This window comes from Symphalangus syndactylus, chromosome 23 (assembly GCF_028878055.3).
Source record: "Symphalangus syndactylus isolate Jambi chromosome 23, NHGRI_mSymSyn1-v2.1_pri, whole genome shotgun sequence".
NCBI classification, from domain to species: Eukaryota; Metazoa; Chordata; class Mammalia; order Primates; family Hylobatidae; genus Symphalangus; species Symphalangus syndactylus.
This window is the reverse complement of record NC_072445.2, coordinates 59,401,960-59,420,029: the sequence shown is the minus strand read 5'-3', so window position 1 is coordinate 59,420,029 and position 18,070 is coordinate 59,401,960. Positions and strand designations below refer to the sequence as shown.

The following is an 18,070-nucleotide window of genomic DNA, read 5'->3' as shown; positions in this document are numbered from 1 at the left end:
ATACTAGTGCACTCATAGCTGTATCTTCAGTTATTGATTGCTAAATACCTATATTCAGTAAGATGCTGACTGAATATAGTTACATATTCATTATATTTTGCAACTTCTTAGATTTTATTTTGAAACTAAAGTGATTTTTTATATAATGTTTTTAGTTAATACCAGAATTGGGAGAAACTGGTTTCTATATAATGTCTAATTTTAGCTGTTTAATTTTAGCCAGTCTGAAAGTGTAAAGTAAGTTCTCATTGTTGGTTTAATTTGCATTTCTGTGATTATTAATGAATTTGAGCATCTCTTCCTATGTTTATTATATATTTAGGTTTTCTTTTTTACAGATTGCTTCTTTAAATTCTGTGGTTTTCTTTTGGTATTCTTGTTTCCTTTTTATTAAATTACAGATATTTTTATATATTAGAGATATTGACCTCTTGTTGGTTTTGGACTTTGCAAATAATTTATTTCAGTCTTTTATCAGTTACCTTCATCCATGATATCATTTACGGAGCAGAAATCCTTAGTTTCAACATGATCAACTAAAAGGGTTTTTGCCTTATGGTTTATAAAGATTTTATTAAAGAAGTTATCCTCCATTCCAGTGCTAGAAGATATTCTGATATATTTTATTAATCTTACAGTTTTTCCTTTTGTATTAAGGTCTTTAATTCACCTGTAGCAGGAATTGGCAAACATTTTTGTAAAGGGCCAAGTAATAAATATTTTAGATTTCGCAGGCTAGTGGTCTCTGTCACATTATTCAGTTCTGCCAAGGTAGTGCAAAAGCAGCCATAGACATATGTAAATGAATGCACATGGCCTGTTATGGTAAAACTTTATTTCTATTTACAAAAAAGGCATCGGGCATTCAGGCCATAATTTATCCTCCATATAGAGTCTACCTTTGTTTTAGGTATTAGATAGGATTCTATGTGTTTTTTCCCCCACTGCCATATAGTAAATCAGTTTTTATCATGCCAAACGCTAAAAAATTCATCATTTCCTTATTGATTTGTAGTGCCACCTTTATTGTGTATTATATTCTCAAAGTACAGGGATCTGTCTCTGAACTCTATTCTGATTCATGGTCTTTTTATCTATTCTTGTATAAGGGTCACTTTTTTTTTTAATCCCAGTAGTTTTGTGGTATATCTTAATATCTGTCAGGAATAGCTCCCTCTTGTTACTTTCCTTTCTCAAAGTTAACAGCTGTTGATGGGCCTTTATTTGTTCATATAAATTTTAGACTATGTCTACTGGATCGCTCAAAAAGTATGATAATGATTTTTATTAGGATTTAACTGAATATAGAGGATAATTTGGGAAGAATTGGCATATTTTATCACCCAAGAACATGTAGTGTATCTCTATTTATTGAGATCATCTTTTATGTCTTTTATTAGAGTTTCAAAATGCTTTTCTCAATAGGAAGTTTGTATATTTTTTATGAAGTTAATTCCTAAACTCCTGTTATGGCTATTGTACATGGATATCTTTTGATTACATTGTTTAGTTTTATTGGTGTGGAGATGTAAGTCAGGTTTATGAAAGATTAACAAAAAACTGGTTCTTTGGAAAGATAAGATGAATAGACTGCTGGCAAACTAAGAAAAAAAGGGTTAAGGCAGAAGAGTAAAATACAGAGCATAATAGAAGAAATACTAAATCTCAATAATAAAGATAGAGAATTATGAAAATAAAATAGTTTTATAAACAGCTATACCTAAATATAAAATGTCAAAATTGACATAAGGGGAAGTAGAAAATATGAATAGGAAAATAATTATTTTTGCCAATTGCAATATTAAAGACCCTTCTTCCAAAAAACTCCAGGCCCAAATGGGTTTACAGGAGAATTCTACCAAACTTTCAAGAATAACTAGTTCATATTTGATCCAAGTTACTGCAGAAAATAGAATAAAAGCTGTGCACAGCTTATTTGCAGAGGTCAGTGTAATCTTGTTGCTAAACAAGATGAGGGCTACACCAGAACCTTAGGAATTCCTGTTCTTGGAATGCAAAGATAATTCAATATCAGAAATGAGTGCAGCTGTATTTCAAGAAAACATTATTGATGGACACTAAAATCAGAATTTCATATAATTTTCATGTATCATGAAATGTTAGTCTCTGGATTTTAACAAATCACTTTAAAAAAGTGAAAACTATTCTTAGCCTGCATGCTGTACAAAATAGGTGGGTGGGCCAGATTTGTGGATTGTAGTTTGCCAACCTCGATCTAACTGTGCAAACTGATAGAATCAACACATTATTAAAACTAATTCTTCCCTTAACCTTGTTCTATTTTTTTTTCTGTTTTTCCACCCATAGCTCTTTGTGCCTCTTCACCCTTAACCTTTATCATATGCTTGCCTTTTTTTTTTCTTTTTCCATTTTAGAGATAGGGTCTAGCTCTGCTGCCCAGGCTGGAATGCAGTGACACACTCATACCTTACTGTACCCTTGAACTTCTGAGCTCCAGTGATCCTCCCAGCTCAGCCTCCTGAGTTGCTAGGACTACAGGCTATCATTTGCTTTCTGTCAGGAAATACGCAGGGCAGATCACATCACTTTTTATTGGAATGCCCATCTGCAGGCACTTTATGTTGTTAATCAGTGTTTTCTGTCTAGTGATGACTCTCCTGTTCCCCTTCGTCCTTGTAGTTTTGTATATTTTACTCACCTTCAGATCATCTTGGCAATATTGCTTTCTCCACTTCTTTTGGGATCTTTCCTTATTTCTAATTGATCATGTTTGCCACTGTTCACAGTGGCAGATCCACATGCGTTATTTATTTCAAGAACCCTATCCCACTTCTCTGCATGCCTGCATATATTAGCCTCATAAATCACCAAGAAAATAAAGATCTTAATGTACTCTTTCAACTAGCTGTTGTTCAGCAAGACACCCTAAGGAGAGTGAAAACTAAAGAACAAACTGGGGTAAGATATTTGGCCGGGCGCGGTGGCTCACGCTTGTAATCCCAGCACTTTGGGAGGCCGAGGCGGGCGGATCACGAGGTCAGGAGATCGAGACCACGGTGAAACCCCGTCTCTACTAAAAATACAAAAAATTAGCCGGGCGTGGTGGCGGGCGCCTGTAGTCCCAGCTACTCGGAGAGGCTGAGGCAGGAGAATGGCGTGAACCCGGGAGGCGGAGCTTACAGTGAGCCGAGATTGCACCACTGCACTCCAGCCTGGGCGACAGAGCAAGACTCCCTCTCAAAATAAATAAATAAATAAATAAAACAATATATAACTTCATATAATTGTAAAAAGATTAATATCTAGACTATATATTTTTTAAAAACCCTGTGACTCAAGTTATTAAAAGACAACCCAGTAGAAAAGTGAATAAAGGACTTAAGCATTTCATAGAAGTAGAAACCCTAATGGCTAATAATATGTGAAGAGAAACTCAATCACATTAATTGCCAAGGATTTGTAAATTAATCAGATAGATAATATCTCTTACCCACTAGATTGGCAAAAAAAAAAATTAAAAGACGAAAAAGGATGTCACCTGCCTCTGAGGATATGGAGTAAGTGAAATATACATTGGTACAGCTAATTTGGAAAAATAATTTGGCACTATCTAGTCAAGTTGAAAAGGCCCATACCACAGGGCTGAGCAGTTCTGGTTTTACCCGTGGATCATGGAGAAACTCTTGACTGCATGTGTGTGCTAGGGGTCATGGACAAGAACTATTCACAGGAGCAGTGTTTGTGATTGTAAAGACCGAAAACAAAGCAATGTTGTTGGCCATAGAATGGATAAATAAATTGTGGTATATTCATACTTGGAATTCTGTATGGCAGTGAAAATGAATAAGTTATAGCTGCATACAAGGAATATAGTTATTTCCTACTATATTCCATAATATATTTATGCCCTGCTATTTTAAATCAAGAGTTTATTTAACTTTTTCATTGTATACCAATATTTTTATTTGATAAATAGGATTGAAGGATACCCTGGCATTTAAAATGAAATATCTTTCATATCCTGACATTTAAGATGAAAGTTTCTTGGAATTTTAGGGACGTTTTAGGCAAGTTAGGTATAGAAGTTGTTAGATTTTAAAAATTTTATTATGTGAGTAATATATGATTATATTCATTATGTAAAACTCAAAACATAGATAGAGCAAAGTCCCTTTTGACCAACACTCTCAAACTAGTGCTCTTCTCAGAAGTAAGCCCTATTTTCAGTTTGGTATGTATCCGCCAGATATTTGTTGATGCATTACATTCACTCATACATATTTACATACATACACGCATACATACACACATACATATGTATGTATGTACTAGTAGAGAATATGTATTGTTTTATGTTTTATTTTCTTTGTTACCTAAATGATATATCTAAGTTATTTTTATTTCAGTTCATACAAATCTATATTTTCCTTTTGAAATTGTATGGGTTCATGGTATGGACTTCATATAGTTTATCTCCAACTGATGGTGGACATTTGTTTTGTTTTTGTTTGATTACAGAAATGCTGTATTGATTATGTGTGTTTATGCATGTATATGTGTGTGTTTGTATTCTAAATATTAATCATCAGTTTGTTTTGCATATAGCAAATATTTTTCCAGTCTGTTCCTGATGTGAAACCTTTATGGGTTTTACTCTTTTTTTGTGGTCTCAAGAAGATCTCTTTTCCTAGGATCATAAACATAATTCTCTTACATTTTAAAGTTTAGATATGTACTTTTGTTTTTAACATTTAGTTATTTAATCCATCTGAAATTTATTTTGGGGAATGGTGTGAAGCAGGGACCTAAATTTATTTTTTTGAAATGGCTACCAGTCATTCCAACACCATTTATTGAATGGTGAATCACTGATTGGAATTATCTTTATCCTTTACTACTATGACGACTACTAGCCAAAATTTGTTGAGTACATACTAGGATCATCCACTATTTTAAGCACTTGACAAGTGTCATCTCTTAATCTTCATGCCCACCTATTTTACAGTTGAGGAAGCAAGGCATGGGAGGCTAAGTGATTGCCCAGTGTAACACAGTTTCTTAGTAGTGGAGCTTGGATTTTAATCCAGGAGCCTAGCTCCACAACCCATGCTCCTCACCTTATGTCAGCATGGAACGTTTGAATTGACACATTTGTTTGCCATTTCGCAGGCAGCCTGAGCTAGTAATTGCTTCGATTTTCCCCTTGTTGTGGATCATGATTGAAAACTTAGTATCAGAGGGATGGAGGCCAAATTGTAGTTTTTAAAATGGAAGATAGTCATATAAATCTAGGATGAATCCAAAGAGAAAGAGTATTACTCTAGTTTAACATAATTTCTGATGACAAAGGTGTAGGATACTTAATATTTTTAAAGAATGTCATCTAATTGTAAAATTTGGATATGTGACCAATTATACAAGTGATTTTATTGTTTGGTTAAGTAAATGTTGGTGCTACTAGGAGTTTTGAGATGCTTGTTAGCTACTTTATCATTCTCGGAATTCTTCGTTCTCATTTTCACTTAGTATAAATATGAAGTGATAGAATGATTTCAGGATTTATAGCCAGACTAACCTGGATTGAAAAATCCCAGCTCTTGTACTTGCTGTATTTCCTGGGGCTAGTAACTGAACCTCTCTGAACCTCTGTTTTTTTCATCTGTAAATTAGGCGATAATATTGAGGGGATGGTATGATATTTAAATATGATAATATTTATAAAGTTCCTAGCAAAATACATAGTATATGGTAAGTACACTATTTTAATTTCCTTTTATTTTAAAACATGTATATGAAAGTGCTTGGCTTAGGCTAATAATTTGCTTTTCCTGTTTACATCTCTTACAGAGCAATACAATAACTTTTATTTGGAAGATTTTGAGTGAAGTACAAAGAATTAGTCTTTAGCTAATTTTTTTCTAAGTTGACAAGTAAAAATTATATTCTAATTTTCATGACTAGGTTTCAATCTTAATTGTAATTGTCAATTCAGTATTTTCAGATAACTTCTCATCTTTGTCTTATGTTCTTTTATCTAACCATTTTAGGATATATAGACAGTTTTTCTAGAAAAATAGTTTTCAGGCCATCTCCATCTGTGAGATGGCATATTATAATTTAAATGTTTCCTCCTTTATGGTTCCTAAATGTACTTTTAAAGTTAGCCACTTAGATACCACATCATTATGGATGGTCTGTGAAGATCAGATGTTGAATCAGATGGGCACTGAGGTTCCTCATACGCTGAGATTCTCCCATTCTCAGAAGTGTACATTACCTAAGGAACCTCACTAGAATAAGTGTCAAGTTCATTTTCCATTCTTATTAGACGTCAAGATACTAGTCTCTAAATAACTTAGAGTTGGATGGTTTATTTAAAAAGTAATGAACTATTTTGTATGGTAGATTGTGAGATGGATTAGTCAGGTATTATATTTTACATGACATTTAAGAATTCATATTATTCAGAAAAGATACCTTTAATATTAAAATATTTATTAATAATTTAGAAATTACATTAAATTATGTTATTTTTCTGCATTATCATTTGTAATTATCAGTATGGTATATTGTATGTTTACAAAAATGCTAAAGAGGTCTAGTTAATTGGATGCCCAGGTGAGAGGTTGCAATAATGAATTATTCATTTTTTATGAACATATTTGCTATCAAGTATGCAGCATATACCATAAATATATATCTTTTGGTTGAATAGAAAAGTCTGTTTTTCAAATAAGTGGCTAAGTGCATTATGGTAAGTTGTAACTTTCACCAATCACAGGGAAACTTTTTCATAGAAAGTGGATAAAATGAGAAAAAAATGATGACTTATGTTTTGATGAAATGAAAAGAGCTCTTAAGGTGCAGCATGCAGTGTGTTATAAAACGAGTGACTGTATCCCTTCATTTTTCTCCTGTTTCTCCTTAGGTGCAGCAGTAGCGGGCATTTACAGAGTAGCTGGGAAGAACATGGCCCCTTTGGAAGCGCTGGTATGGGGTGTTGGACAGACTGTTCTGACATTAATCATCTCCTTTTCAAGGATCCTCGCTACACTTTGAGGTTTCTGTGGGAATGTCTTACTTCACATAAGGAAACAGATGTACAGATTCCCTGAAAACGGCATTGTTAACAAGTGGAAATGAAATTGTGCAAGAATGTGGACTGAGCAGGTCAAAGCATAAGGAAGACCTTGAGCTGTGTGGAAAGATTGCCCTCTGGTGTTCAAGTGATTGCACTACCGCACTGCACCTTATGTGCCTCTGTCTCAGGCAAGGTGCATTAAGACACTATGTAAAGTTACAAGAAAAAGCACCTTGTTTAGCTGCCTATCAGGTTAACATTGGTGTTGAAATCATCGTTCCTAACAGTGTTGTGTTAAGTTACAGGGACGTTTCGAGGTATTGATATATGTGCCAAACTCTTTTCTTTTTGTTAACATTGATCATGTGACAATTTGCAAGTGTAGATGTAGCTGAGTGCTGTGAACATATTTGACATGAATTCAGGTAATGTACTAAGATTTTTGTTCTGTAACACTAAATCCCATTTGAGTGCTAAATACTGAATTGTTTAATATGAGAGAAATTATTTGGTTTTTAATGTTGCGCGTTTCTGGGATTTAGGGCTTCAATATGTTTAGGTATTATTGTTATTTAATTGATGTGGAAGATAAGTCTTCTTAACTGAAGACTAGCTCAACTATTTTAAGAACTCAGAGTAGCTCTATAGGGTGCATACTTTTCACTAACTTAAATAACACCCTTTATAGCTTCCCTCACGCATACATATTCTTATACAAATTCAGAAACTTGAAGGGTCATACACATTGATTGTAGTTTGTGCGTCATAAAAATGTAATTTGAAAATTTTCTTAAAAGTTTTGTAAGAAAAAGTCTGAAATGCATGTTGCATTCTTTGACCCTTCTAAAGAAAGTTTTTGCCTTGTATCTCATGGACAAAACATCTTTATAACTAGTATCTCAGTGGGATTATATTACGTGTTGCATATATCTTGATTTTTGACAAAACATAAACAGTCTTTCATTCTGGAGTATTAACTGTTTTTAGAGAGTGGCCTAAATTAGGCTCTGGAAATAAAGACCTCATTTGCAGAAATAAGTAACAAGTAAGTTATATAGGAAGAGTAATGAACTATTTTTCTTTGGACATGTGGCAACATCATAATTTTGCTAAGTAAAAATTGGGGAATATAGTAGGTAATTTTAAAATTTGGCAATTAGTCTCAGCATATCAATGCAGTACTGAGCGTGTATTTGAGTAATTCAGTTGTTCAGTTCTTGATTCATGATATGAAGTTATGATTTAAGTTTACTAGAAGAATCTGTGAGGGCATATATCAAAAGTGGAAATGTCCTTTATATAAAACATTTTAAGAGGTTCTGGCAATACGTAATTTTAAGAGTACAGGAGGTAGGGTTGAACTGGTCTCGTAATGAGATTTTTTTGCACCAGATACAGTTATAATGTGCTAACTCAGAGGAGACATTGCAGAGAATATGAAGTTAAGGATAATCAAAAAATAACCTGGTAGCCTTGCTGTTTAATCCAATTTGCTATAAAAGTAGGCCTTTGTTATATTACATTCAAATTTAAGAACTTTGTTACCCATACCACTTTTTCTCTACCCAGAAGCAGAGTATATCCACAACTTATCAATGAGAAGTTGGAGAGGCAGTACTTTTTCCAATATGGAAGCCAATTTGGGGGATTTACTAACACTGGATTGGAAATTTGTTTTAAAAAAATAATAAGCAACTATGCATGGATATTTGAAGTAAATCTTAAAATTGATTATTTTTATTATGTACAAGCCTGAAATTGTTTCATGTGTTCTTTATATTCCTGATGTTTTTACAAATTAAATTTAGGCATAACTTTTCCAAGTCAATCTGATTTTTTCTTTTCTGCCAGACTTGAATTGTGTTCTTCCTTTACTTTGGCTATTCTGTCAATAATTTAAAGCATTCATATTCTTCCAGAGGAATTACCAATAGCATGTGGAAATTGTTTCAGATCTACAGAATGAATACTTATTTTAACATATGGTTATTTTATGGTTTAAGAAAGTTATGGTGAAGTAATATGGAGCACGATTCATAATCCAAAATTAACGAGAAAAGAACTTGGATACATTAAATGTACTAATGTGTGGACCAAAGAGATTTAAACTATTGTTTTTACTCTAGAATGAAAGTATAATTGAACGGTTAATAATTAGTTTGTAGAGTGTCCTGCAGTTATCTCATTATCAAGTTGCTTTACGTTATGAATTGTGTGTGTATGTGTATACTTTTAATTTTAGGGGTTATTTTTGGTTTCTTTGCTGTTTTCAGTTATTTCCATTGAGATTTTGTGCAACTGTCTCTTGTTTTGAGATGCAGTTGAATAGTTTGAGTTTATGAATTGTCTTAATAGCTGTTTATATGCTGAGATTTTTTAAAAGTTAGTAGCTTTCCTATAGACACAAGAAATGTTTAATGATGTATATACACACACATATATATATCATTATATATGTATATAGAGAGCTGCTATATATGAATACAGTCTACTTGGAAAGCTTTTTTCAGTGAACACTTTCATGTTCTAGTGGAAAATTTGTTCAGTGTAATGATCTTTTAAATATGTTTGAGGATGTTTGAAAATTTTGAATTTTGGGAAAATTTTCTTCACTTAATAGAGCTGGAGACCCTTGTTTGGGACATGACAAAAGTCCTTATTGATGTATTTGGGTTATATACTTTGTTAAAATTTATATGTGATGTAGCAGAACATTTTCTTCGTGACAAATGCAAGAAGGGAGGGAGGATCCTCTATAGTGGACACTCCTTTATTTTAAAAATGTTTAATAAAATATTGTTTATAGTGAATCCGCTCCCCAAAGAAGGAACTCCTACGTGCCCAAACTAATTACAGTTTAACATACTGATTAAAAATGCCCATAGATCACAGCTAGTCAGGAGGCCTCAAATAAACTGCAAATAATGCTTAAAACTTTAAAAGAAGGAGAACCAGGAGTCTTCCCCATGGGACAGTTCCAAGCTAATAGCCTACCTTGCCTAGGGTAAATGAAGTCCTAAATGCTGGCTATATTCAGGGCCTGGAGCTGAATTATTCTTTAGATCTTAATGTTTACCAAACAGTGTTACGGTTTGTTACCCAATATACTTTCTTAGTATTTGCAGCATACATTTCACTGCTCAAAAAAGTATAAGGGTTTTGTCTGTACTTTAAATGAGAGAAATAAAGAAATGAGTTGGCCTGTATATCTTGTATTTGTGATATAAGGAACGGGATAATTTGAAATCACAGAAGGTTGTGGAAAAGGTCTTTAAAGAACCTCTAATGAAGAAAGTGCAGCTGCCACATTGATGTACCTAGGCTGCCACTCATACACCAAATAATTCTATTTTGTAAAACACTTTTTGTGGATCCACTATGTAAAGTGCTCTGCCAAGTATTTTCTCTAGTAAGAAGTACAAGAATTACCAAGATGGAATTCTTTACCTTGAGTCCACCAAAAGCTAGCAAGATGATTTTTAAATCCTAAAAAGTTTGGGACAACATTTTGCTTCCTGATTTTAGTTGAAAGTTATCCTGTTATCCCTCCAAATTCTCATTTTCCTGGTTCACTCACTAAGTGGAATTTCCATAACTGAGATATCATGGCTGTGACATAGTGAAGAGAATACGAGACTCCAAGCCAGCAACACAGATTGAATTAAGACTCTGTCACTTGTCAGCGTTTTGACCTTGAGCAAATCACTTAAGCTCTCTGAGCCTCAGTTCATACTCTGTAAAATGTGACTAATACCTCCTGTAGTTACTGTGAGGATTACGTGAGATTGTTTATGAATGGCAAAGCAGTATGTATTTCACAGTAAGTGATCGATTGATCGTCTCTAGAATTTTTTTTAAATTACATTTTGCAATTACATTACCAATTGAATATGTTGTTTTGTAAAATTCATCAATTTTCTTTCATTTCTATATTTTCCCTACATATACTTTAGGAAAGAAACTAAAAACGTTCTTTTATTATCTTGCTTCATCTCCTTTTCACCTTTTCTTTTTAAAATCAGCAGATCTTTAAGAACCTTTTGTGAATTGGTGGTGGTTGAAATGGCCAGTGCAAAGCAGGATTAAATTAGGAGTTCTGTTGACCACTGGTTAAAATAGGAAAAGGGTAGAGAGGCAGTCAGCCTTGACTCCTTTACCTAATCCCACTTACTTCCCTTGGATTCATTCAGCCATGTTAATGAACCATTGACTTTCTGCTATTTGCTAATTATTCTTCTTGAAAAGTAAGAGAGATATATAACCCTTCTGTCTTCTATATGTCTGTTTCTTCTGCTGGCCCTGGACCTTTGGCTCTACAGTGTAGTGCCAATTCTGTAGAAAAATAGAACGACATTCAGTGTCTACCAAGTCCTTTCTTCCACGGGCCAAGGGTGCTTAAGCCCTAGCTGTTATTTTGTTTCTTTTATTTATTTTTTTTTTGAGATGGAGTTTTGCTCTTGTTGCCCAGGCTGCAGTGCAATGGCATGATCTCAGCTCACCGCAACCTCTGCCTCCCAGGTTCAAGCGATTCTCCTTAGTCTCCCGAGTAGCTGGGATTACAGGTGCACATCACTATGCCCGGCTAATTTTGTATTTTTAATAGAGACAGGTTTCTCTATGTTGGTCAGGCTGGTCACAAACTCCCAACCTCAAGGGATCCACCCACCTCGGCCTCCCAAAGTGCTGGGATTACAGGTGTGAGCCGCCGCGCCCAGCCTATTTTTTTTTTTTTAACTTTAAGTACTATTATTTTAAATTTATGTTCATTATATAATTCAGGGAGTGACAAGATGCCTGGAGCAATTTCTGAAATATTCTCAAACCACTTCACTCTTGACACTACAGATTTTTCTCTCAGTCTCAATCAGAATCTCTGCAGTCATTATTTGTTTTTAAGATGTGAGGGATGAGGAAAATTACTGAAGAAATTCTAGCAGATTTCAATTGCAGAGAAATTTGGTAACACTTTTTGGGTAACTGGGTAAATTACTATTTCTTTTAATAATCAGGGGTGAAATTCTCAATTGTTAAAACGGACCAATAATCAAATGGTTTTATAATCTTTCTTAACTTCCTGTCCTTGTTATAACATCTTGGAAGAAGACTGTTCAGGATAAAAAGGATATTATTTGATTAAAAATTATAGCATTTGGAGAGGTAACACACAAAAACAAAAACATATTTGACAAAGCGCCCTACATCCTGTGAACACAATTTCCACCCTTTTGTTAGGACTATAAACTATACTGGATGAGTATGTATACTGCATGTTTACACATGCTGTGTTTCTTTATATGTGAGGCTTCACTGACCACCGTGCATTTTGAAATTGTATTGCATTTTGTGTGTGTGTGGTGACAGGTTTGCTCTTCTCACTTAAGGAGCTCTGTTCTGTGTAGGCAGTACAGTGTTGTTAAGGAGGTTGCTGAATTAGTTATCTAAAAATGTATCCATGAATTTGGGGGAAATAATGCTTAATATCTGAAGTATTTTCAATAAATGTGGAGATATATCAGATAATACTTTTAAATTAGTGGAAACATTTCTGAGTGAACTGAGCTATGAACTATAATCATCTCTTCCCCTGAGTTTAGGGAAGTTGTTTTCACATTCTTTACATTTGTTGCACATATATTGAACTTACATAATAACTCTTCCCTGATTTTGAGAACGAATTTAGCAGTTTCCTAAAAATCTTCCTCCTCTTTCCATACAGATGTCGTATGTTATAGTTTAAACGTGTACAATTTGTTGATAGAATCCAAGGAGCTGGTTTAGGAAAGAATATTCTTAACACCTACGGTTATGCAGCTCTAATCTTACTGAAAAGTAAGTACTTTAGGCAAGTCAGGAGAGCATGAACCTCATACATATGTTTTACGATTATGTACTGCACCCACATATATCTACTCTTGGTAGTAACATGACTCTACCCTTTTTGGGAATGTATTCAGGTAGATAACTGAAACTCAAAAGCAGTTTGACACAAATACACAGAAAGAGGAATTGCGGTGTATAATCAATCATCTGAGTCCTGTAACACTTTTTCTCTTAAGTATAAATTGGTAGTTACTAAAAATCACCACTTTAAAAATTTTATTCTGTCTTGCTGAATTAAGCAGAAATCACTTTTTTTTAGAGCCCTGTTTAAAGGAACGTTAACTCGAGAGGACTACTGATAATGAAGCTTCTTTTGTTTTTAAAGTATTTACACATCATTGTTAAGTATTTTTGGAATGGAATATTTTAAAGTTTTCTCCATAGAAAGCAACATAGTGGCACTTGTTGAGTAAATCATCATAAAAATGATTTACTTTTGATAGCAGATGTGTTGATAATTTAACTGTTGACACTTTCTTAATGTTTTTGATGTTGGATGCATTTACAATGGAAGAATTTTTTTAAAAGATTTGGCCCTCTCACCAATACACACATTCAGACTTGAGCTCCACATATTTAGATGAACAAATAGGAAATTCACAGTATTTTTTGTTTTAGCCATCCAAAATTCATAGGATTCTACCAAAAATATTAGCCCCTGACTCTAGTTATTCTGAGATGAGGGAATCAACTTTATCTTGAAAGTTAACTAGCTAAAATGTCTTTATTTAAATAGCAAAAATATAGTTTACCTGACAGGTATTAAAAGTCTCACTTTCAAATTGTGTTAACTCTCAGACCACCGATGAATCATTTAGTAAATCACAGGCAGATTTTAAAAGCTAAATGAAGCCTTAGTGCCTTGAAAGTTAAGATACTTGTGCAAAGTGGATTTAGCAAGATTCAGGATTGGCACCAGTGAGTTGGCTAGGTACACATCACCCGTGACTGGGAATTCAAAGTTTAGAAAGCCTAACGAATAGTAGCTACTAACGTCATATGGTTCAGTGTAAATCAATTACTTAGTCATTGACTGTGAGAGATGACAGCTACTTTCACTATATTTTCATGATGTTGTATTTTTCTGTATTTTTTCTTTTTCCAAGTATGAAATGGAAAAAAATGTAGTTAAGAAAATTAAGTGTGAGACTTTAAAATTTAGTTTTGTTGTAAACTAGAGATTCTAGTGAACAGTGTTAGTTTTTTACTGTAGTACAGGGCACACACTTTAACCTTTAGAAATATGTTTACCATCAGGGATTTATTTTTACTATAGAAATACTAAATGTACTGTGAAGCTTAAAGACAGGAGAATAAATGTTGGAGGGGTAATACACAAAAACAAAGGCATATTTGATGAAGTACCCTGTGTTACATGAACACAATTTCCCCTTCTGTTAAGACTATAAACTACACTGTATGAGTATGTGTACTGCATGTTTACATAAAACAGTTTAATTATGAAGGATTATTTTAAAAACTATGTTTATATATAATACCTAACAAGCTGTAAATATTGTATATTATTGATTTTTAATTTTATATAAGCAATTTTTTATTTCCCAATTCATGTACAAATCTCATTATGTATATAGCATAATTTCCTGGAGAACACAAATTTTGCAGTGAATTTTAAGTATTTTAATTGCAGTAAGCATCAGTTTAGCCTAGAGATGTTGATCTTTATTTTAAATTATTTTTCACCATTCTCATTTTCTTCAAAGGGCAGCAATAAACATATGCAAGTTATTTTTAATTATACAAAGTAGGTCTACAAAGATAAGATCTAGGTTCCAATTCATTGCTTTAAGGAAAAGATGCACAATTACTATCATTCAGTGTCTAATCACAGGACCATTTCTGAGGTCCACATGTGGCTCTCCTCTTTGTAATATACAGGGTGAACTCTTTACTGATACACACAAAACAACTGTTGAAAGTGAATCCAGCACTTAAATGTCATTACACAGAATTTATTGGATTAAAAATTTGTAATATACAGTATTTTAATAAAGTTTCTGTATTCAATTTCATGCACTTATATATAAATAAACCTGTCTTTGAAAGCTTTATGAGGTGTTTGACTCTTGGTGATATATCTTTTCAATTCATTCACTATGGACTCAAATGTCTTCTCTTGCCTTTTTGTCAATTTTTCTGGCCCAGTTTTACCTACAGACTTAGGAGGTAGTGCTTAAAAGCTGAGAGGTGACCAGCCTGGCCAACATGGTGAAACCCCGTCTCTACTAAAAATACAAAAAGTTAGCTGGATGCTGTGGTATGTGCCTGTAGTCCCAGCTACTTGGGAGGCTGAGGCTGGAAATCACGGGAGACGGAGGTTTCAGTGAGCGGAAAACGTACCACTGCACTCCAGCCTGGGCGACCGAATGAGACTCTCAGAAGAAAAAAAAAAAGGTGAGAGGCTTAAAGTCTAGTTAATAGACTTGCCTAGGATCAATCCTGGGCCACATCGCATCTACTTCTGAGTTACCGTTTAAAGAAACATGCTATCAATTTTATTAATAAGGAGCTACCATTTGTTGAGTGCTTCTTATCTGTTAGACACTTCCTATGTATTCTTTAACACTTAGGGTAACCCTTCAAGTGATATGTTTTATCGCCATTTTATAGATGAAGCATTTGAAGTTAAGAGAAGGTAGGAATCTGCTCAAGGTCACAGAGTTAATAATTGCCGGGCTGGGGTTTTCTTGCTCTATTACCTGCTTCCCCACAACTATGTTGTGTTGATGTCCACAGAGTATTTTGGGAACTCTTACCTGTAATGAGATAATATCTCATTACTGTCAAAAACCAGATGAAATTATGTGGTTTTGAAGAATTATCAACTGAGGATTTGAATTGTCAAATTTATGCATATTTTGAATGTTTGGGATTTCTCAGGGAAGTGCCAAGTACCCAACTAGATTCAACTACTATCTTGCCTGTGAGGAGATTGGAGCTGACAGAGCCAGTCACTGTAAATGTTTCAAATCTTGCTGGAATGAAAACTAGCTTCACTTTAAACATTGTGCAAGCATAATGGAAGTAAACATTTTTTCACATACACTAACCTACTCATTCCACATAATTACTCCGTGGAAACGGATTTTCTTCTTCCTTGGTAATTTTTTTTTATTTATTCACACTAATCATAAAATTATTCAATACATTTTCTCCCTGGCCATGAATGTTAACATCTTGGACAAAATATAAATCGAGATCCCACAAAAGTTTTCTATTTTAGTTCTAGTATCTATTTTGGCTCTTGAAGTAATATTTTTGTAATTTTAAAAAATAAGTCAGTTTTCTTTGGGCATTTTGTTATTTGCTGAGCATTCAAATAAGACATTAAATTTCAGATTTACTTATTTCAGATTTAATGATTGATGAGATCTGACTCTGTTGCCCAGCCTGGAGTGCAGTGGTGTAATTAGCTCACTGCAGCCTTGACCTCCTGGGTTCAAGTGATCTTCCCTCCTCAGCCTCCCCAGTAGCTAGGAATACAGGTGTGCATCACCACGCCTGGCTAGTAGATTTCAGATTTATCACCACCTACATTGGACAAAACTACAGGGAAAGGTAATTAGAAGGAAGGCGCTTTAGTCTTAAACTGAGCCTTGTGTTTACCATTATGAATGAGTCCTAGTCAGGCTTGTGGAGAAATATTTCAGATTTACCGAATAGGTCCTTACACCATCTGTGTTTTGCAGTCGAACCTTTATTATTTTGTTTTTGAGAGTGGATTGCTCACTATGTTGCCCAGGTTGGTCTCGAACTCCTGGGCTTAAGCAGTCCTTCTTAGCCTCCTGAGTAGCTGGGATTACAGGTGTGTGCAACCATGCCCGGCTTCAAACCCTTATTAGCTCATAAAATAATACATAAAGCTTCTGGGTGCAGAGGGGAAAGTAAACAGGACCCATGGCACCTACTCTTTGAGGACTAAAAATTGGGTTTGCCTCTAGCTTCCAAATGGAAACTTAGGAGAGGAATCTATCCTGTCTGCTCTTAATTTTCTATGATTCATTGTCACTAGGCATTCTTCTTTTGGACAATTTTATGAATATTCTTCAGGCTCAGAAAGTTCTGGGGACTGATTTGCAAAATAATTGCATCAGGTGGTTTCTTGTAAAGCAAGAGTTCTGTCACTAGATGGTGCAGTGGTTCTATTTTATTTTTCTCCTTGCTTTTGCCTTGGACATTACTTATGAACTGAAATTAACTGATTGTTACTTTTGGATTCATTTCCGTATGATACATTTAATGTTTTTTTTTTCCCAAAAGAAATGCACATCATAAAATTAAATATGAGAAAAAAAGGTTTCTTCATGTCATCACTAGCCAATTTAACTTACCAAAGAATTATTAAGATAGGTTGTTTGCAAATTAGAAACAACCTATCAGGGTTGTTTGCAAATTAGAAAATCACTTTAGTTTATGATTTTTGTAAGTCATTAATCTAGACTTTGATTTATATATTTTTCTTAAATTCCAACTCAATGTATAATGGTTTTATCTAATTTATTTATTTTATCTAGTGTATTTTATTTATTATTTAGAGAGAGTCACACTGTGTGTGTTGCCCAGGCTGGTCTCCGACTCCTAGCCTCAAGCAATCCTCCTGCCTCAGCCTCTCAAATAGCTGGGATTACAGATGCAAGCCTTGACATCTTAGTATCTAATTTAGCAGTCTACGCTTTCTTAGTGACATTTAGTTATACAGTTGGTCAACTTGAGGTTATGCACACATAGTGCAATCTGCCTTGTATCATGAGACTTGGTTTTAAATTCCTGCTCTACCACTTAGTAATTGAACTTGTCCAAGTCATTTAACTTCTGCAACAGTCAGTTCTCACATTAGTAAAATGGAATGACATCTCATGTTGCACGCAGTGAGTGCTTAGCAAATAACCTTTGTCCCACTGGCCTCTTTCAATGTATTGTCTGCACATAGAGGGATGATGTCTTTCTAGCCTTTGCTAGAAGTTTTAATAATAAGTTCAGGCACCTCTGTTTCAAAGACAGAGCCAGATTCTGTGCTGACAAAGAACAGTGCATTTTTAGGGAGGATTTGTTTTAGATTTAAACTGTCCCGTTGAACCCCGCACTGCTTTTGCAACAAAGCCTGCT

The 18,070-nt window shown here is 34.2% G+C and overlaps 1 protein-coding gene across 1 annotated transcript in view; it reads left to right on the top strand.

The window, feature by feature from the left end:
- TMEM170B (transmembrane protein 170B) overlaps positions 1–15,013 on the top strand; it is a 45,819-nt gene extending 30,806 nt beyond the window's left edge. Inside the window, exon 3 of the mRNA XM_055263258.2 lies at positions 6,911–15,013. Coding sequence (XP_055119233.1) covers positions 6,911–7,041 — 131 coding nt within the window. The 3' untranslated portion in view covers positions 7,042–15,013. The remainder of the gene's footprint in view (positions 1–6,910) is intronic.
- Positions 15,014–18,070: the final 3,057 nt, after the last annotated feature.